The 22,473-nt window shown below is 40.3% G+C and overlaps 1 protein-coding gene across 10 annotated transcripts in view; it reads right to left on the minus strand.

Annotated features, from left to right (window-relative positions):
- TACC1 (transforming acidic coiled-coil containing protein 1) overlaps positions 1-22,473 on the minus strand; it is a 115,507-nt gene that overhangs the window by 25,843 nt on the left and 67,191 nt on the right. For 4 of the 10 annotated variants that reach the window (XM_044225346.1, XM_044225342.1, XM_044225341.1 and 1 more), the window contains 3 exons: positions 6,305-7,403; positions 4,009-4,044; positions 2,664-2,724 (listed from right to left, as the gene is read on the minus strand). In XM_044225346.1, the coding sequence (XP_044081281.1) occupies positions 2,664-2,724; positions 4,009-4,044; positions 6,305-7,098 (891 nt within the window). In that variant the 5' untranslated portion in view covers positions 7,099-7,403. The remainder of the gene's footprint in view (positions 1-2,663; positions 2,725-4,008; positions 4,045-6,304; positions 7,404-22,473) is intronic. The other 6 variants (XM_044225351.1, XM_044225349.1, XM_044225343.1 and 3 more) reach the window with 2 other exon arrangements.

Below are 22,473 nucleotides of genomic sequence, written 5' to 3' on the forward strand. Positions count from 1 at the left end.
CAGAGTCCTGGGATCGAGCCCCACATCGGACTCCCTGCTCAGCAGGAAGCCTGCTTCTCCCTCTCCCATTCCTCCTGCTTTTGTTCCCTCTCCTGCTGTTTCTCTCTCTGTCAAATAAATAAATAAAATCTTAAAAAAGAAAAAAAGAATACTATGCTTTTTCTAGAACCTAGCTTCTGTTATTCACACATGAGGTCTGAAAAATCAACCTTTTCCAGCCTAGATTTATAAGCAAGAGTTTTAAGTAGTCCATAGTGGTTTTCAAATATTTTGCTCATATACCCCCTGAATTGTTTTGGAATATCAATGTATCCCACTGTGTTTTCAGATGACAGACAAAAACTTTTCAGCATAAATATAAAAAATTGCAAAAGATGTAACACTTGCTATACTTTAAAAACTGGCCTTGCTTAATTCAATCTAGTTACTCGCGATTTGATGATGCTTTATCATCTATTTAAAATCAAACATGTACACACACTCTTTAATAGTTTTAGTAGTCAGAAATTTGCATCATTGCTTTTCTCTGAATTTTCATTTCCCTTCTACTTCCACCAAAAAATTATCCTTAAAAAAAGCATTCGTATGTTTGAAAGTCTTTTAAAGTTCTCCCTATAATTTTTCTCAGTTAAAAATTAAAAAAGGGACGCCTGGGTGGCTCAGTTGGTTAAGCAGCTGCCTTCGGCTCAGGTCATGATCCCAGTGTCCTGGGATCGAGTCCCACATCGGGCTCCTGGCTCAGCAGGGAGCCTGCTTCTCCCTCTGCCTCTGCCTGCCATTCTGTCTGCCTGTGCTTGCTCTCTTCCCCCCCTCTCTCTGATAAATAAATAAAATTTTAAAAAAATTAAAAAAAAACTTTTATGACCGTAAGTCTCTAAGTATTAACATTTCTTCTTCTGCAGAGTTTATCACTGTAATCAACTAAGGCATAATTTATCCTAAAATTATTACAACTTTTCATAAGTGCTATCAAATACAAAAATTTTTGCTAAAAACAAGTAACGATTACATTTTGTTGTACCAATTATTTAAAAACTTTGCAGTGTAGGGGTGCCTGGGTGGCTCAGTTGTTTAGGCTTCAGCTCAAGTCATGATCGTCAGAGCCCCACATCAGGCTCCCAGCTCAGTGGGAAGCCTGCTTCTCCCTCTCCCACTCCCCTTGCTTGTCTCTCTCTCTCTCTCTCTGTCAAATAAGTAAATATATAAAATCATAAATTTTTAAAAATTAAAAACTAAAAAAAACTTTTGCTGTGTGATACATGTTATTTTTCTGAATTAAACCAAAGGTAAAATTTTCACAGTTCTTATTGCCTGCTTTAGCTGCATTTGAAAGTGGATACTTTACATATTTGTAATGGGTGAAAAAATAAATGAGAAGGCAAATCATTTTTTCTTAATCTTTAGCCATGTACCAAGTTGCTGGTACAAACTATGTAAAATAAGTCAAATTTAAAATGCATTTTATTAACCAATTAATGTATTTCTATAATCACAGTTATGCTGAAATAACATTTTTAAAAGGGTCTCATCACAATCAAATGGATCTGGGTTTTTGTTTATTTTTTGTTTCCCAATTCATAGAGTCATGGACAAATATTTATTGTTAGAAAAAAAAAACAAGGATCCCTGTGAATTTTAATTGTTTTTCATTTTTGTAACTATAAATCAGTAAGAAGTCTTAGTTAAGCCTATTTATACAAATAAATGAGACATTAAAAAGTTTTGTAATAGAAATGTCTCTCAATTCTTGGAACCCCTTTCCAAATTATGTACCAAGAAATTCTATCCTCAAAAATTATTTTGAGGGGGGCTCCTGGGTGGCTCAGCTCCTTCAGCATCTGACTTTGCCTCAGGTCAAGGTCTCATGGTCCTGGCATAGAGCCCTGCTCCTGGGATCCTTGCTCAGTGGGGAGTCTGTTTGTCCCTCTGTCCCTACCCTGATTTGTACTCTCTCAAATAAAATCTTTAAGAAAAAAAAAATAATTGTTTTACTGAGATATAATTGACATATAAATTGTGTCAAAGATCATTTTTAATGATCTATCAGATCACAACTCAGATTTTCCTACTTTGCTGAAAGCAATGAATTGGGAAACTGTCTAACTTAAAAAAAATTATTATCCAGGGCGCCTGGGTGGCTCAGTCGGTTAAGCCTCTGCCTTCAGCTCAGGTCATGATTCAGGGTTCTGGGATCGAGTCCCACATCGGGCTCTCTGCTCGGCAGGGAACCTGCTTCCTCCTCTCTCTCTCAGCCTGCTTGTGATCTCTCTCTGTCAAATAAATAAAATCTTTAAAAAAAAATTATTAGCCAGTTATTAGAGTCAATCATTTTCTTAAAAGATGTACCAATATTTGAAATCTGCCCTTTGTTTTGTGTCCCAGATGTTTCATACCCAGTGAAAATGCACCTTAGTAAGATTTAGAATGAGAGGAAACTATCCAGAAGAAGTAGAAAAGGGGTTAATGTGAGGCGGCTCCCCTGTTCTCAGGAGCCTTCTCAGGTCACTTGAGCAAGTTAAGGATCTGGAAATTGGTTTCCTCAAAGTCAGATACTCAGACACCCACTGGAAACTCTTCATTAATCCCTCCAGCTCCCCCCAGGACACAATTCCAGTTTGTGGGACCCATGGTCTAAGAGACATTGGTGATGGTCAAAGACTCACCTGAGAACACCCATCCAAAGCAAGAGACTGTGTTTCATATTTCTTCACCTTACAGCCACTCCTGGAAAGGAAAAAAACAAAAAACAAAAAACAAAAACAGGCCATTTTGGAATCCCATTGACAACTTCCAAGCTATGAGATGGAGCAGATAAAGCAATGTGTGCAGAGAAGCCAAAGCATACAGCACCACACACGTTCTACATCTACACATTAGAGAGGGGAACACCTTTCACGTCTCTGAATCTTCTCCTGGGAGGCAGGGCAAGCAAGGAACTATAGCTCAGCTCATTCTTGGAAAAGACCTCCTCATGTGCTTCTGTGGGACATTTAATACCAGTACTCTGACCCCTACAGTTTCTGCTTACACACCACCAAGCCTTTCAGAGGTACCCTTAGCACCTAGAGACATTCCGTTCATCTGATCCTTACTCACTTCGCTTTGACATTCATTGGAAAAATTACCACACTGAACCAGATTCTTTAAAAAAGTTCTTTATTGCACTAAAAACCACAGATGTCTGATAAGACAGTTCCAGACCTGTGTGCTAACAGAGAAGAACTATGGTCAATGAAAAGTACAAAAATAAAAATATCTGTGTAAATGGTTACCATTCCTATTAAGCAGTAAGATGGAAAATGAATGTCAGGTATTTGTGCAAAGATTGGACGTGGGGAAAACGCCAACCACCTGTTATTTTTTAACTGGCACACAATTTATGACCTGAAGACTGGTTCCCATTCTGTTCTGTTTCAATGAACTTAAAATTTCTAACAAAAAAAGTCACTCTGAGAAAATAAATGAATAAATTTACAACTTTCTTTTTCTTCTTCTGGGGGGAGGGAAAGGGAGGAACACATAAAGCTTTCAGAATGTGCACGATCACCTAGTTTCTGGATTTTTTTTTTTTTAACTAATGATCTTACTAAATGCCACCCCTGCCACCAAACCACCAAACTGGAATTGCCTCTAAAATGTATCCCCTGCTCCAAGCCAGCAACCTTATCCTATCAAAAAAGTCAATTACTTCGAACAACAGCAGAGCAGTCCCTCAGACCACTGTCAGGATGATGGCCAAGCCAGCGCTCATTATCAAAGTGCCACATGAGGTGTGCCAAGCCAGGGAGCAAAGCTCTTGCACCTAAGGTGGAAGGCTGAGCTCCACTCCTTTAGGTACAAATTGCAAGGCTAAGCTGACTCATGAAGTGGCAAATGAAATGCAAAAAATCATCAGAAGGTCAAACTCAGAGACAAGCCAACATGCTATGGAGAGATGGTCTAGGGATGGTCTGGGGAGAGGAACTGCCACCAGTCCCAGGGACAAACAGAAACAGCAGGAGTACTTACAACAGAAAACAGAGAAATTTCACTTGTTCAGTAGTCCTGATGCACCAACAAAATTAGAGACAGAAAAGAGACAGACAGATGGAGAAAAAAATCATGTAAAGCCTGAAATATTTATTTGTAGTCAGGCAGATGTAAAGGCTGCAAAATTCTTTCTATGCGGTGGGATACAAATAAAAATGTCCTACTCAATGGATGTTATCATTGGTGAGCAAATGATTATCAGGAACCTCTGACAGATAAGAGGAGTAGAAACACTCAGAAATGCCTCATATTCGAAGTTATAGATGAAAAGTGAACTTCCAAATATTTATCAATATTTAAAACCCACATTTCACTACTGAGAACATTTACTCTTAAACATCTTGCCATCCAGATTAAAGGCAAGGGTGCATACAATAGTTGACAATGGATCAGATTATAACTACTGTAGATGTGTATCCCTAAGAAGCTTATGGTGACTTTACATAATTCATCTTATTTGAGTCATAAAATACCAGTTGTAGATGGTACAATGTCTCCACTTTACAGAAGATTCTGAGATGCTAATTGCATGCATCTTTTAAAAAGCCCCACAAGTAACCTGCTAGCAGAACTTCTAACTTTCCACTCGATCCTACTTCCACTGGCACACTCCAGCCTTTCCTACCGATGAAGGGATTTTCTAAAATAACCCCAGTTACACAAGAGGTAGAACATCTTCTCTTACAGAAAGAAAGAGTTCTGACTGTGTAAGAGTTAAAAAAAAAAAAAATCTATAAGGTATGGTAAATCAACAACCTCACTCACCAAGAACAGAACAGGAGGAAATGCTTCTGGGTGAAGGGGGCAGGACTTAAAAGGATACTTCTCGCTACTGTAAATCAGGTGTAGGATAAACTCCTCCCTTTTGTTTCAGATTTAATGTGATCTGACACGAATGCACTGGCTACGCAGCTTTGACATGCAACTGGAAGGGAGGTCCCCCGATGACTCCTTATCAACCTTGCTAGCCAGAAACCCCTCATATTTCATACATCCCACATTACGAAGCACCAAGGCAATGATGGGGCCAACAAATACCCAAAGCACTGAGTAGACAGCGGTAACTAACCTCAGTCACAGAGGAGACCCTGAGGTTGCCCAATCAATATTTCCCAGCAACCATTTAACTGCTCATATATCATCAAAGAACAGTTTAAGAACTACTACTGACAGTTCATTCACTTTAGACATTCTGGGGATGCCGAGGAACTGATTCTCATGGCTCAAGCTTCTTGGTCCTGATGCTTTCTGCTCTTTAAACTTTTCTAATACAATTCATCATGCCATCTAGCATGTTCCATCAGGCCACACTAATGCTTACCATTACTTCCCTGACTCATCTATGGTGACCGCTGGAAATAATGGTTCTTCTCATCCTCTCTTTTCACATTTCATCCTCCATGTCACTGGTCCTTCTCTATATCTCATTTTTAGTAAAGCGTCACAGGGTCACAAAGGCATATATTGTCATCAACTCAAGTTCTGAGAACAGATAACCTTGTAGCAAATTTAAACTGAAACTTTACACGGAATACATCTTGATCACTCCGAGAACTCCAAGGACCTTGCTAAAGTGGTTACAGAATGGTCCCAGAAAGCGGGGGAAGGGGAGGGAGACAACACACAACAAAAGACTAATTCAGTCAGATTGACATGAATGTTTAAAATGTTCTTGATTCTCATTGAACATTTACTGCCTTACTGATGGAGCCAGAAGCTAAACTTGGAGACATATGAATTCTTACCAACTTTTAGCGGTAGGTTTGTTTCCAACAAAAATCACAGCTTCCTGTTTAAAGTGAAAGACTTCTAGAAGACCTTTTGGGACCATTCTGCACATGTTACTGATAATAGACAGGTAATCTGGAGGCTTGGAATTTTTGTTTTATCCACAGAGAATCTGAAGGTGGTGGCTAGCACTGACCGTTGAATTCTGTAAAGTAATTCCTGACAGCCCAGATAGGATTTCTAAAAACCATCAATTCTCTACCTATCGTACGCTATTTTTTTTTTTTAAATAGGAGATAAGTACCCAAGGTGTGGAGCTGAATAAGCTGAGGGTTCAAAAACAAGGCAGACACCTGAAAAGGAAACCGCTGATATTTCTGACCATACACTGGACTTAAGCAAAATAGTGTGGACTGCTGCACAACGCTATGAGCTGTGTGTCTGCCCTGAGGCACCTCAAAGGTAACTTCCGTTGGCCAACCACAGCAGCGGGCTGCCAAACTCAGAGAGTACACAGAACACAACACCCACACCCGTTGTCACTCACGTTATTAAACGCGACTTTGCCTTCTTGGGTGATTCTAAGATTTCATTAGTAAGATTACCGGCGGGAGAACAAAAGTCACTGCTTGCTAATGTTGTAGTTGGTTTAAAGGGATCCATGGATTCATCAAAGTGGTAGGAGCCCTTAGAGGAGAGAGGGGGAGAGCTCTGCAGAGTAGAGTGGCCCCCAAAGGGAATGATGTTGTGGTGGTCCCACTGGCTGGGATCCAGCTTAGCTGATGCCTGGGAAGGAGGAGCACTGTGTACAGTGGGCTCTGCAAGTGGGTCCGCACCTTTGGCACCCACCGGCTTACTAACGCTATCTTTCTGTACCTTGGGAGGCAGTTTACTACCCAGTTTCCTGCCAAGCTTCCTTGGAAGGCCTTTCCTGGTCTCTACATTTTCCACGTCTTCTGTGAAATCAAACTCTAGTTTCAGAGGTGAGTTCCTTGACTCCTCTAACAACTCAACTCCTGAATCGTTGGTGTCACTGCAGGGAGCGCTTGCTGTTTCCTTAATATCAGGGGGAGATCTCTGGATCCTGGCACCTCCTAGCAAAGGATTTGTGTTCCCATCCATCTCATTGGGACAGAACTGATAGGATGCCTGGGGGAGAGACGTGCCTTCCAGGGCAGTATCAGTCTCTAAGAATTCGCCAATTGTCTTCTTCCTCAGAGAGACGGGTTTGGGTTTTCTCAGCCTGCTTCTGTTGGTAACAGGCTCTGGACAGGAGCTGCCAGCCTTTAGGTCAACCTCTGTGGAAGCCTCCAGTGCAACCCCCATGGTGCCTTCTGTCATTGCCTTTTCCAGGATGGCTTCTGGTACGCTGGAGGGCAAAGCCTCACCCAAGACCACAGTTACACAGCCATAAGTGGCCTTTGTTCCTAGAGCTGCTGGGATATCCGTGACATTCTTGTTTTCTATTGAAAATGGCCTCACTACTGAAATTTTGCTACTCTCATGTTCAGGTTCTTCTTTGAAATCCTTGGCATAAGAATCACCAGCCTGCTGTACTACCTCATTTTCAGAGGTTCTAGAGCAAGTCTCAGATGAACATTTTTCAACCACTTCTGCTACCAGCTGTTCATCAGCTTCTTGTGATTCTAAAACAAAACAAAAAAGCCATCTATTAAAGACTTATATTTTTGACATGGGTAAATAATCTCTACCAGCTGAATCCACAGAGACAAGCAATAAGTTCCTCTCTCTTTGCATTTATTTATTTATTTATTTTAAGATTTTATTTATTTGATAGGGAGAAACACAGAGAGAGAGGGAACACAAGCAGGGAGAGTGGGAGAGGGAGAACCAGCTTCCTGGGGGAGCAGGGAGCCCAATGCGTGGCTTGATCCCCGGACCCTGGAATCATGATGAGTCGAAGGCAGACGTTTAATGACTGAGCCACCCAGGCGCCCCATCCCTCTTTGCTTTTATGAAGTAAGGTCAGCGGAGCAGCCCTAAAGGGAACAGCCAGTGCTACACTCTAAAATCAATGTTCCTAGCCTCAATTGTATATGTGTTTTATCCCAGTTATATAAACAGTAATTATAGCAAATAGATCTATTGAAGAAAGAGCTAAATAGACTGAGAGACTATTCCATAGTTTAAAATAACTGGACTGGAATGGAAAGAATGTTAGATACTGCCAGCTAAGGTAGATGGGTCAGATCTGGCCCCTGACAGCTTCAGGGTCCAAATGCTACGCAGGAAGATTTTCATCTTTGGATGTCAAAAACAAGTACTCCCTCTTCCCCCAGAATGTTGTTTAAAGTACTGAACTGTTTAAAAATTAATGAAAAACCCACCATGGCCTACTCATGGCCTGGTCAGAGGAACTTCTTTGTGGACTTAAAAAACTAAAAGAATACGGGGCTCCTGGGTAGGTCAGTCAGCTGGGCATCTGCCTTTGGCTCTGGTCGTGATTCCAGAGTCCTGGGATCAAGCCCCATGCCTGGCTCCTTGCTCAGCAGGGAGTCTACTTCTCCCTTTCCTTCTCTCCTGCTACCTTTCTCTCAAATAAATAAATAAAAATGTGTGTGTTTAAAAAAACAAAACAACACAAAAACCACACACACACACACACATACACACAAAAACCCTTGAAATTAAAAAAAAAAACTAATTTGAAAAATCAGATAGATAAATAGCTTAAAAAACAAATAGTCCTGGGGTGCCTGGCTGGCTTAGTTGATAGGGCATGCATGGGACTCTCAATCCCAAGGTTGTGAGTTTAGGCCCATGCTGGGCATAGAGCTTATTCAAAAAAAGAAAAATCAACTGAATTTAATAAAACTTAAAAACATTGATGTTATTTAAAAATAACAACAAATAGCCCTTTTTTTGCTAAGACACAAATCATATAATAATAAAGTTATTTTCTTTAAAAGCTCTGTCACTAAGCTGGGCCAGGTATTCTCACAAAGCACTTGTGAATATAAATAAAGATCCTCTTTAACTTGGGTTTTATTAGAAGAAAAGCTGCAATTAGGAAGGTGTCCATGAGGGTATTTCTTTAAAGCACAAACTAAGAATGTGCTTTTCTGACTTAGATAACTGAAGTAACAACAGAATAGCAGGGGCAAAAACTGAATAAACTGATAGGATCATGGTATCTCATGATTTTAAGGAGAACTCTGAGGGGACCCTCTAATCCTACTTCCTAACCCCAATCCTAATCCAGGATCAAAAAAGCTGAATACCACGGGAAGAGTTTTTTAAAGCGCTCAGATATATTTTCACACAACTCCTTTATGATTGGAATTAGGTCGGCAGTGGCTCACAAACTCTTCTTCACATACGCTTCAGATATTCCACCAAGGTCCACTACGAGTTTGGTTTTCAAATAGACATTTAACTATTATTAATGCTGTACTTCTTAAGAAGCTTTCAACATGTGGTATCTGGGATTTGCTTTAACATACTTCAAAAGAATTTTTTAAAAAAATAGAAAGTAAAGAAGCACCTTGGTGGCTCAGTTGGTTAAGTATCACATCATGAGTTGTGACGTTAGGTTGTGAGATCGAGCCCCACACAGGGCTTTGTGCTGGGCATGGAACCTGCTTAGGGTTTTCTCTCGCCCTTCTCCTTCAGCCCCTAGGTAGCTTCAGGATAAGGGCTGGTCACAGGAAAGGCCAAGCCAGGATGATGGGGTTGGAACTTTCAGGCCCACGCCATCCTCTCCTCAGGGGAGGAGAGAAGCCGGAAGTGAAGTCTAATCACCAACAGCTAATGATTTAATCAAGCATACCCACAAAATAAAACCTACATAAAACCCCCTGAACAACAGGGTCTGGGGGGCTTCCAGGCTAATGACCTCCTCAAAGTGCTGGAAAGGTGGTACCAGAGAGCGAGGACATGGACACGCTGCACCTTCACCTCACTTTGTCCTTTGTACCCTGAGTTCTGTGAGTCATTTCTAAGCAAATCTCCAAGCCTAAAGAGGATGCTGTGAAAACCCCCAATTTAAAGCCAGTTCATTGGAAGTACTGAAACTTGATTTGCAACTGAAATTGCAAGTTGGGGGAGGGGGAGGCACACAGTCTTGTGGGAATGAGCATGTAATCTGTGGGGCCTGTGCAAACTATGGATAGTTAGGGCCAGGATTCACTGAACTACTGATGCCAAGTTGGTGTTGGAGAATCTGAGAACACACAAAACAAGAAATCTGTCTTGAAACAGTGAATATTCAACTGAGATAGCCACAAAGGCACCTGAGAGTTTTTTAAATGATGCTTTTAAACACTGCAGTATTTTATTTTTCCATCAAAAGACTGAAACTCATGAGGCACCACTTCACATACTTTTTCTAAATTTTACAACTGCAAAATTAAGAAATTTGACAAATTGTGAGATACTCTTAATAACTCAACTTTGAAACACAAATTTCCTTCTGCTCCTCTTTCAGGAGGAGCTTCTAGGACAGTTCAGCTAAAGTATATTTTCAGGTACTAAGTGTTTCAAAACTTCATTGGTCACTACTGACTTGTAAAAATCTCAATAATATATAACCCAAACACAAGTGAAATACACTGATTTAGACTCTAATTTAGTTATTTTGTATTTTTCGATTTCATAAATCCCATTATTTTAAAAACTGATGTTTTGAATCTTTACAACTATAATATATATCACTTCTCACAATCTAGTCTTTTAATAAATAGTTCTATTTCTTTTACCCAAGTGATACAAATAACAATGAGATGATCTTATCTAGGTGTAACCCACTGTTGGGTAACTGAGCACAGAGCAAATGCAACATGGAGAAGAACTGCAAGGGTCAAAATTCTGGGGCTTTGGTGACGGTAATGAATAGGAAGAGAAATACAGAATATTTGAGAAAGAAAATGGGGTAAAACTGGTAATGTTCAGTCCTTGGCTGGCCATAGGACTAAAGTTGATGAAGGTATCAAAGATGATTCGTTAAGTTTTTAACTTATGGAAAGACAGGATGTATTACCATTCACTGACATTCAAAAAGTACTAGTAGAAGACTCTGGGAGCTGTCGGAATGGGGCCAGGAGTTTGGCTTGGACACGCTGAGAACTGTTTGGGCCTTTGAAGTAGAGATGCTGTATAGGCAATAAGTTCAGAGAGATCTGGGATACAAATAATACTTGATACAATTGAAGACATGGAGGTAGAAGTGATTCCCTTAAAAGTCACATGGAGGGACACCTGGGTGGCTCAGTGGGTTAAAGGCTCTGCCTTCAGCTCAGGTCATGATCTCAGGGTCCTGGGATGGAGCCCCGCATCGGGCTCTCTGCTCAGCAGGATGCCTGCTTCCTTCTCTCTCTCTGCCTGCTTCTCTGCCTACATGTGGTCTCTGTCTGTCAAATAAATAAATAAAATCTTTAAAAGAAAAAAAAAAAAGTCACATGGAATACTACATAATTACAAGTTATTTCCATTTTACACTTTTTCATCGTTGACCTCAGCATATTTTAAATCTGAATTTCTAATTTATTTTTACTTGTTTTTATTTTTTTTTTAAGATATTTATTTATTTGGAAGAGAGAGAGGGAGAGACAGAGCATGGTGGGGAAGGGCAGAGGGAGAAGCAGGCTCCTGTTGAGCAGGCAGCCCGATGTGGGTCTCAGTCCTAGGACCCTGGGACCATGACCTGAGCCGAAAGCAGATGCTTAACTGATTCAGCCACCCAGGCACCTCAAAGCTGAATTTTTTATAGCCGGTATCTTTTATTTTTTAAAAAAGCACATCTAGAAGTGATTAATCCAATTTAAAATAAAACTTCAAGACAAAAACAATCTCATAGATACAGAGAGCAGATTGGTGGTTGCCAGAGGTGGAAGGTGAGTAAAATGAGTCAAAAGATACAAGCTTCCATTTATAAAATGCGTTAAGTCATGGGGTTATAATGTACGGTGTGGTGACTACAGTTAATAGCACGGTACGGCATATTTGAAAGCTGCTAAGAGAGATCTTAAAAGTTCTCATCATAAAAAAATAAACTTGAAACTATGTATGGTGACAGATGTTCACTGGACTTACTGTGGTGATCACTTTGCAAAATATAGAAATATTAAATCATTATGTTATACACCTGAAATTAAGGTCAATTATGTCCCAATTTTAAAAAACTGAGTTTTAACCATCGTTGTGAACTAAGAGTAGTATTATTAATAATGGCATCATAGTTTTATATAAAATTGTCCAAAAATGTTTTACGGATACATACTGAAACATGTATGACATGATTCCTGGAATTTGCTTTAAAGATATTTAAGCAACAAAAGAAAAAGGGAAAAAAAGGGAATATTGGAAGCAAGTTCGAGAAAATCTTGGTAATTGTTTTGATGAGGGAGCAGGAGGCTGGCTGAGGACAGAGCAGAAGCTGGCGCCTTGCACCCCCTCTTCACCCGCTCCCCTCCATATGTGTAGCATTCCTCAGGCACCCCTGACCGCCATAAAACGATAAATAGTTAACTTGCAGGGATTGCAATCCTGCAGAACAGGAATCTCCCTTGCTCTACAGATGTCCTAGAGGTCTAAACAGGGAGGTTACCTTATCAATAGCACAAATTTCCAGAGGCAAATAACTCTCATTTCCTGAAGCCCTAATGTCCCCCTCCCCACCATAAACTGGAGGAGACTGAGGTAGAAGGGAATGTAAATGATAGCAGGATCATAATACCCCACTAAGAATCTCCCAACTATCTTGATGTTAATGCCTGACCTAGAAACGACATTGATCAAGCCATAAGGGCAAGGCCTCCCCCCGGCACCTTGTAGGCCCTCCTTAACATGTGAAAACTCTGTTGAAACCTCCCATCCCTTCACCACCTCCCCCCAACCGTAAGGTATATAACATGCCTGCCCTCACAACCCGGGGCAGCAGCTCTTCCTGCCCACGGGTCCTGTCCCTGTGCTTTAATAAACCACCATTTCGCACCAAAGATGTCTCAAGAATTCTTTGTTGGTCATCGGCTCCGGACCTCAGCCCACCGAACCTCACCTAGGTTCTAGAACTTCATCAGTTTCATCTCGGCACTGGCAATATGGAAGTTCTACTTTTCTGTGTGATGTTGGGAGCTGATGACAATAAAAATCTGTTTCTTTTCTCTCCTAATGTCTTCTCCTTGCCATTGACTTGTAAATATTCACCATTAGTCTTCCTCATGGGATCCCTGGGTCTCCACACCCTCAGTCCTCTGTCCTTTCTACAGACTTGAGAACTGTGAGGGGAGGGCAAGGCTACAGACAGGAGAGTAGTGTGACCAATACCTGCCCACTTCTTGGAACCTCATCATCAACCCCACGCCTCCCAAAAGACCAAGGGGAAACCTCTAAGAGCCACCTTTCACCTACCTCTCTCCTAGCTTTTGGTTTCTGCCCTAATCTTCTCTATTAGAAAAGGGCAGGGCCTTTCCACTTTCCCCCACATTTGTGCACTCCTTCTAGACCACACCCCTTGTCCCCATCTCCACCAGCTGCTTTTGCCAATAAGAGGGAGCATACCTACCTCACAGAGTGAGGGAACAGGGCAGGCAGCCTGAAAGCTAGAGGAGGAGGAATGACAAAGCAGCAGGATCTCAATGTTAAAACAGAAGTTCCAAGGCTGCCTGGCCCAGCCCCATCCCTACAGCTCTAGGGATTAAGGAGCTTTATGGGCTGCATGACAGTAGGACTGCTAGGAAAGCAAAGCTCCTCATCTGAATTCAGCCTGAGCAGACAGGTGGAGGAACTCTGCCAAGACGACACCACGCAGGTGCCAGGCAATAACATGCCCAGTCATGCACCCAGTCACTGAGGACCCCACCTTGGTCCAGTATCTTCAGTACCCCCTAGAAAGTACTTCCAGGTGGGACACAGGAGGTGGAAAAGGACTGCTCACTGACTTACTAATAAATCAGTTTTGGGAGTCGCGAGAATGTCAAACAAGAAAACAAACCAAAGAACTCAAAAAGATATGTCTGAGTAAGCTCTGAACCTTACTGAATCTGAATCCGCCAAGTATCCCAGTACCAGCTGTGCCTACACACTTAGTGATGCCCGAAAACAAAACCTAAACTTCAAGTACCACAGCACAGGAGTACAATGCCTCTCCCAGCAGGCTCCGGTTCTCAATCTTCCATCAGTTAAGAGTTTCAGTCACAGCTGTCCATGCTTGCTTTTCATTCGGAAACATGGTTAGGTAACTGCCTGACCTCTATTCATCCTTCTATTCTTACAAAAACCCTGTATTCCTTAAAAATCTTCCTCCAGGGTGCTGAAATGCTCTCTCCCTGAAAAAGTCTGATGAGTCTGGACGATTCCAACAAGCACAGCATTGCCTGGCAGTTTCCTGAACACAGGCGGTTAGAGATTAGATCAGTAGATGAATGCAAAGCAAACAGAGGAAATCCAAAAATAGACCAACATTTCCACTTCTGCCACATTTGTTGCTGTTAACACAACCCTTCCTTTCAATTATCAGCCTCACCTAAATCTAAAAGGCTGTGTGAATCACCCAGAGGTGCTTTAAAGCAAGGACATTTTTATCCTTATTCAGGATATAGACTATTCTAATGTAAAAGATTTTCCCTCCATTTTCTAGTATTTTCAAAAGAAAAGGCACAGAATACCGAAATTCTGAAGACAAGGTAACAGTCTTCAGACATTGTGGTTTGCACTCCACATGTTGAAGATACACTGAGTTAGAAGACAAGTTTATGAAAAAGCTTGAAAGCCTCAGAAGAGGGGAAACGCTATTAAGACGAAGTGTTTTTGAAGCTGAGAAGCATATTCACTATGATACATGGAGAACCTACTCAGCTAAGTGCTTTCATAAGTAAGATCCCATTTAAGAGGAAACAGAACAGAACCATTTGGAAAACAGTGTATATTAAACACTTCTGGTTTGATATTATTCTCAAATATGCTTGCCTTCCCCCCCCCCCGATTTTAATTTTTTGGTGAAACACCGTTTGGAAGCTCTTTTTAGATCTGCCCATCAGTTCCTCTCCCTTAGCTACAGAAGGTCCCCTCTCTGCATTCCCAAATACCTGACGTGTAAAGTGAAGAAGCTGCCAAAATTTGAACAGGCCTCCTGTATCACACAGACATATACACTGGCCTCTTTCTAACCTCAAAATTCACTCTCTCACACCCAAGTTGAAGATAGAAGGTCTGACTCTAAGGCCTTAAAACAAAATCTGAGGACCAAAACATGACAATGAACGACCTTTATAGAAAGTCAGGAAGGGTTCTTAGATAGATTTTCAAACGGTCCACAAAGCCCCTGAAATGCAAAGAAAAATGACGTCAGAGCATTCTCCAGGGGAGAAAATCCAAAGCCTTCTTCACAGCCTGGCATTTAGGAATCACTGCTCTTGAAGACTGTTATTTCTGAACCACTTTTACAGTCCTCAAAAGTGCTCCTCTCATTACTTTATAGTCATAACTTTAATTTGCCTTCAATCACTACAGTGAGGTTTAAAAACTCTTCAGCTACTAAGGGAAAAAAGTCTTAACATCTAAGAATAAAGCTTGTCACCTCTGAGAATGTTGAAAAGGGATGTGTTGCAAGTGCTGGTCTAAGCACTTTAAAGTGTGGACTAAATCTTTGAGGGAACGTTCACTAAAACATAAATTCAAATAGGTTTTGCTTAAACCCAATTCAGTCCCCTTACTTCAATCACGTTGACATCAAGACTGGATGAGGAGACTTAAAGGGACATTAAGTCCTTCCCTGGATTGAAGGGACATTAAACATCAAGTGGGAGTGGGTGGGGGAAACGGTCTCGCCAGTACCCAGGTGTGGCAGGAAGGGAGACTGGGCAGATTATCCTGGAAAAGAGAATCAAACCCCAGGAACAAACTTGAGTAAATATTTTCTTTCTCTGGACAGTGGTCCTGGTTTTATTGTGCAGAGTGCAGCATAAAGTCAAGAGACCCCCAAAATTTGGCCTAAGTCTGCAGACTTACATGGAGCTCTTCTCTAATAACTGCTGAATATTATGAGAACATTGATTTGAAGGGGGATGCACACCACTAGCCTGCCCAGTGACCCTGGCCTCAGCTGGCGGCATTTGGAGGTCAGGTGTTATGAAGCCCCGGTAGACAACAGAGAAGCGGCCACCCACAAGGCCTGGTGTCCTGCAAGAAACAATGAAAGGGAAGAAAAAAGAGGAAGCAGCACTGACTACAGTGTCAGGCATGGTGACTGAGCATTTTACAAACAAAAACTTACACAATTAAAAGGAGGATTAAAGAGGACACACAGACAGAATCTCCTGTCTTAAGGAATCTCCGAATGGGAAGCAGCAAGCAGTTTTGGTGAGCAACCAGACCATAAATCCCCCTCCCCATTCCCCACTAAATAAAACAAAACAAAACAAAAACAACAACAAAAAAATCCACCATCCCTGGTGCTTTCCACAGAACCACTGAGATTAAGTTCTATATGATAATGGCTACAAGCAAGCAAGCATTTTTTTTTTTAAATGGCCAAAACTTTTTTGAAAAATATGCTCACTTTCACACAATTAATAAGCAGGATACCATTTTTCAACCCATCCAATTTGTAAAAATTAAAATATTGATAATTCCCAGTAGCAGCTGCTAGATAAGGGGGCCAATAGGCACGCTCATACATTTCGTGGGTAGGTCTATTGTGGGATCTTTCAGAGTATTTAGCAATACCTATCAGAATCCAAAGTGAATAGATTCTTCAATTCGTCAATGCCACTGCTAGGAATTTATTTTAATTATGCTCACAAAGAGGGCCATACATACATATGTACAAGGAAGAAAATATTCAATGAAGGGTTGGTTCCTACACATAGATTTTGGGCAATTACAAGGTATCACAAAGGACTGAAAGATCACTAAATATGCAACATTATACCAAAATACCATTGGGTGTTAAGTCAAAAAGTAGATCTGTATGTGCTAACAGAATAGGATCTCCAAGACACATTTATATGGAAAAAGAAAGGGGAAGGACAGTGTTTGAAGAAACAGTTAAATGGTTATTCAATTTAAACATATAAAGACATAAAACTTATATTTTGAAGCTTAGAATCCTTTTTTAAGCACAAAAATTTCTTCTTATACAAACTTAATCCCCTTTTACCCATTTCTCTTTTGTCTCCATTTCCCCAAAGGATTCCTATTTCCAACCCCAACTAGCTCCCCTATCCTTCTCCTCAAGACAGAAGTGTAGAATTCATTGTAAAAGGCTATTTTTGAAGTGTTCTGAAAAGTTTTTCTTAACTACAGTATTGTTGTAACTGCTTGACTCTCTAGATATATTACTTTATTTAATTCTCACAACAATCCTGTGACCTATTTTTTTAATCCCATCTCACAGATGAAGAAATCATGGCTCAGAATGGTTAACACACACACACACACACACACACACACACCCGTGCTCAAGGTTGCACAAAGGAAGGTGGAGGGAGAGAGGGGATGGCAGCTAAATTCTAGTTTGGAGCACAGGCAGGCCATGGCTCAATCATGTAGACAGTCCCCCAATTAATTCCAGAGCTATCCCCATTATCTAATTTCTCTTCATTCACGGAAAACTCCAAGTGGGATCATAAGTCACGGAAGAAAGGGTCCAGGATGGGGTTTCAAATGCTATGGTGCGACACATATATATTAATTATGCTGTCAAATCCACTGAGGGTGGGCATCTGAGAGTCAGGAAGCAGAGGAACAGTCTCTAGGAATAAAGTACGAGTGCTATGCATCTGAGTGCTCAGATGTGAGATGAAGAATTCATATGGCCATGTTGGGATACACATCTCAAATACAAGAAACTATTCCCACCTACTGCTCGAGTCTATCCTCACTGGATAGTTGTACAATCTCCCATGTTGTAATATATCTTATAATTGGGAAACCTCAATCTATACAACTATAGAGTAGAACCTCTGGTTACCAAGACCCTGGCCTGAATTTCTCTATTCGAGCCCAAAATGTGGGTCTTTGGTATTCAGGGCCACATAAAAGATATGCAGAGAATAACACAAACTTGGAAGGCCCAGCAATGACAGTGAAGTTTTATAAATGTACAACAGCAACTGACTATAAGCCGCAATACTAAGATATTCTAAAGATCCAAACCAGATGTTCAATGTCACCACTCCCTAATTAATTTAAACCATATGCTTCATCAGGACTTGAAGCCCTAAAATCAAATCACAAAATATTTTCTAAGATAATCATCTAACCAACTATGAATCAGCCCTCATGACCTGCAGCATACACTGTACTAGGCATAAAGAGACCACAAAATAAGTGCATGGGGCTGATAATCCAGTTAAGGAAACAAGAGCCACACTCAAAGCCCCTTCAGAGAACAATCACGTGCTGAACAGCGAGGAGAAAAACTACCACCTTCTCATATGGTCACCACATCACATGTTTTATACAGAAAACATTAGCGCTGCTGGACTTCTGACTTAGGGAGTCAGTTTCTCATATCACCAACTTCTCTTCCCTTTCTAAAGGAGTGATTCCTTCTTTGAATTTGCCTTCATACTCAGCAAAAGAAGAGAACTTTCTACAGCATTATATGAAATAATCATTTATTTTTAAAAGCTGACTAAGTTGTGTTTTAAGAGAACCCTTTTTGGGGCGGGGGAGGGAGGGAGCAGAAAGAGAGGGAGAGGGAGAATCTTATGTGTTCCATGTCCAGCACACTAGCCAGACATGGGGCCCAATCCACAACACTGAGATCATGACCTGAGCCAAAATCAAGAGGTGAACACTTAACCAACAGGCACCCCTAAGAGAACCTTCATTACTGACTTAGACACAAGCTGGGAGGAGGTGGGATGAACAAATACAGGGCATCTAAGATATGGATTACAGGAGTGCTTAGGAAATCAGCAACTGGACCAAGCTTCGCTTTTCCTCAGAGAGGAAAGTAAACAGCTGTTCTCAGTGCTGGCTCAGAGCAGAATGGGTCACAGCCCACAACTGATTTCCTAATGTGGCACTCATGTATTTGTTCTACCACTCCCCAGGGCACAGGCAGAAATAGGTCCCCAAATCACTTCAATTCCCCTTCAAACCCAAACTTAGTTCATATTCCTTTCGTAACAAGGGCAACAATCAATCCCCTGAAATGCAATGACAGAAGAGGAGCACAGTATAAACACTAAATTGCAGACAGTAGTACGGTTTTCCTAGAACTAAGAGTTTAGAACAAAAAAAAAAAAAAATACTTCACTTATCTGATCCTCAAAACATTACCCAAATGGATCCTCAAATCAACCCTGTGAAAAAGGCACAGCAGGGTTTATTAATTCCACTTAAAAATGAGACACTGTAGGTTAACAAGTTAGATAACTTAGATAATCTAAGTAGATCAATTCCTAGAAAGATGCTAATTATTGAATCTGACTTAAGAGGAAATGGAAAATCTGAATAGTTCTAAAACACAGATAGAGACTGAATTGGTAAATTAAAAACTCCCCCCACACACACACACAAAGACTTGGATCAGATTGGTGAATTCTACCAAATATTTAAAGAATTAATATCGGGTGCTTGGTTGGCTCAGTTGGTTAAGCGTCTGCCTTTGGCTCAGGTCATGATCTCAGGGTCCTGGGATCAAGCCCTGCATCAGGATCCCTGCTCAGCAGGGAATCTGCTTCTCCCTCTGCCCCTCTCCCAGCTCATGCTCTCTCTCTCAAATAAATAAAACCTTAAAAAAAATAAGAGTTAATATCAATTCTTCACAAACTCTTGTGAAAAATATGAGGGGAAAAGACTTCCTAATTCATTCTATCAGGCCAGTATTACCCTGAAAACCAAACCCAAAGCTATCATGAAAGAAAGAAACTACAGACCAATATCTCCTATTGAAAACAGAAGCAAAAATCCTCAACAAAATACTATCAAACTGAATCCACCAACACATAAGAAAGATTACGCATCATAAACAGTGGGATTTATCTGAGGAATGCAAGGTTGGTTTAACATCTGAAAATCATCTAGGGTAATATACCATAGCAACAGAATGGAAGACAATATATACAGAAAAAGAATTTGACAAAACCCAACATCCTTTCATGACCAAAAACACCAAACAAACTATGCATAGAAGGGAACTTCCTCAACTTGATAAAGAGCAGTCATGAAAATCTTTATCTTACTTAATGGTAAAAAGATTGATGCTTTCCCCTTAAGATCAAGAACAACACAAGAATATCAGCTTTTGCTATTTCTATTCAAAATTGTACGAGAAGTCCCAGCCAGGTCAGTTAGGTAAGGAAAAGAAATTAAGGGCATCTAGGTTGGAAAGGAAAAAGTAAAAACTGCCTCTGTTTGCAGATGAAATGTGCAACGATTATAACTAATAAATGAATTGAAGCAAATTTGCAAAATACAAGATCAATGTGCAAAAATCAATTGTATTTTTATACACATGCAATAAAAAAATCCAAAAAAGAAATTTAAAAAAAAAATTCTATTTATCATAGTATCAAAAAGAATAAAACACTTAAAAATAACAGAAGAAGGGCTAGACTTGTACTCTAAAAACTATAAAACATCATTTGAAGAAACTAAAAATATTAATAATAGAAAGACATCCTATATTCATGGATTGGAAAATTTGATACTGTTAACATGACAGTATTCCCCAAATTTATCTACAGATTGAATACAATCTATATGAAAACCCCAAATGGCTTCTTTGCAAAAATTAATAAGATGATCCTAAAATTCAACATGTGAAGAACCCAGAATAACTAAAGTAATCAAAAAAACAAAGTTGGAGGACTCTTATTTCCTGATTTAAAAACTTACTACAAAGCTACCATAATCAAGACAGTGTAGGATAAACACAAAGAAAGGTATATAGATCAATAAAACAATTAAAAGTTCGGAGTCTAAGCCTTACATCTATGATCAATTGACTTCTGACAAGGTTTGTACAAGGGCACAAAATTAATTCAAACAGTCTTTAACAAATGATGCTGGGACAACCGGCTGGACATCTACATGCAAAAGAAAGAAGCTGCACCATCTCCCCACAGCATATATAAAAATTAAGTCAGAATCAATCACAGACCTAAATGTAAGAGCTCAAACTATAAACTCTTAGAAGAAAATATAGTAATAAATCTTTGTGACTGTGGGTTAAAAGGCAAAGCGTTCTTGGACATTTTGTCAAGGGACAAAAGAAAAAGTAGGAAACCCAACTTCATCAAAATTAAAAACTTTTACACATCAAATGATGCCATCAAAAAAGTGAAAAGGGGCACCTGGGTGGCTTAGTGGGTTAAGCCTCTGTCCTCGGCTCAGGTCATGATCTCAGGGTCCTGGGATGAGCCCCATGTTGGGCTCTCTGCTCAGAAGGGAGCCTGCTTCCCCCTCTCTCTCTGCCTGCTGCTCTGCCTACTTGTAATCTGTGTCAAATAAAAATATAAAATCTTAAAAAAAAAAAAAAAAGTGAAACGAGGGGCTCCTGGGTGGCTTAGTCAGTTAAGTGACCAACTCTTATTTCAGCTCGGGTCCTGAGATCACTCAGTGTTGAGCATAGAGCCTGCTTAAGATTTTTCTCTCTTCCTCTCCTTCTACCCTCCACCCCCCAGAAAAGTGAAAAGACAACCTCCAGAATGGGAGGAAATATTTACAATCACATATCTAACAGGGGACTCTAAAGTACTCTTACAACTCAATATAAAAAGATAAATAACCCAGTTAAAAAGTAGGCAAAGAATCTGTATAAACATTTTGCTAAAGAAGATACACAAACAGCCAACGAGTACAGAAAAGATGCTCAACACTGTTAGATACTAGGGAAATGCAAATCAAAACCAGGAGATGTCACTTATCATACCTACTAAGATGGCTAAAATCAAACAGAGAGATAACAAGTGTTGCTGAGGATGTGGAGAAACTGAAACCCTCATACACTCTTGGTAGCAATGTAAAATGGTGCAGCCACTTTGGGGTAAAGTTTGACAGTTCCTCAAAGTGTTAGAAATAGAGTTAACATATGACCCAGCAATTCCACTAGATACATACCCAGGAGAAATGAAAACACATGTCCACACATAAACCTGAACAGGAAGTGTTCATAGCAGCATGAATCATAATAGCCCCAAAGTGGAAATAACCCTAACATCCATCAACTGAACAAAATGTGGCATATCCATGCAGGAGTACTAATAAAATAAAAATGAATGAATAAAATGACATAAAATGAATGAAATGAATAAAATGAATAAAATGAATGACAATAAAAATGAATGAAGTACTGATACATGCTACAACATGGACATGAACAGAGGCAATCACAAAAGACTACAGACTGTATAGTTCTAGTTCTATAAAAAGTCGAGAATAAGCAACTCTACTGATACACAAATTAGATTACCAGATGCCTAGGACTAGAAGGGTGGAATGGCAAAGGAATGTCAATGGGTTCAGAGATTCTTTGGGGGTGATGAAATGTCCTAAAAATTGGAGGGAGGCAATAGTTGTACAACTCTGTTAATATACTAAATACTAAACATCATTGAATCCTAGACCCTTAAAATGGGTGAACTGTATGGCATGTGAATTAGAGCTCAATAAAACTGTTAAAAAATAAAAAAGGGGGCGCCTGGGTGGCTCAGTGGGTTGAGCCGCTGCCTTCGGCTCGGGTCGTGATCTCAGGGTCCTGGGATCGAGTCCCGCATTGGGCTCTCTGCTCAGCAGGGAGCCTGC

Source organism: Neovison vison, chromosome 11, assembly GCF_020171115.1.
Source record: "Neovison vison isolate M4711 chromosome 11, ASM_NN_V1, whole genome shotgun sequence".
NCBI lineage: Eukaryota > Metazoa > Chordata > Mammalia > Carnivora > Mustelidae > Neogale > Neogale vison.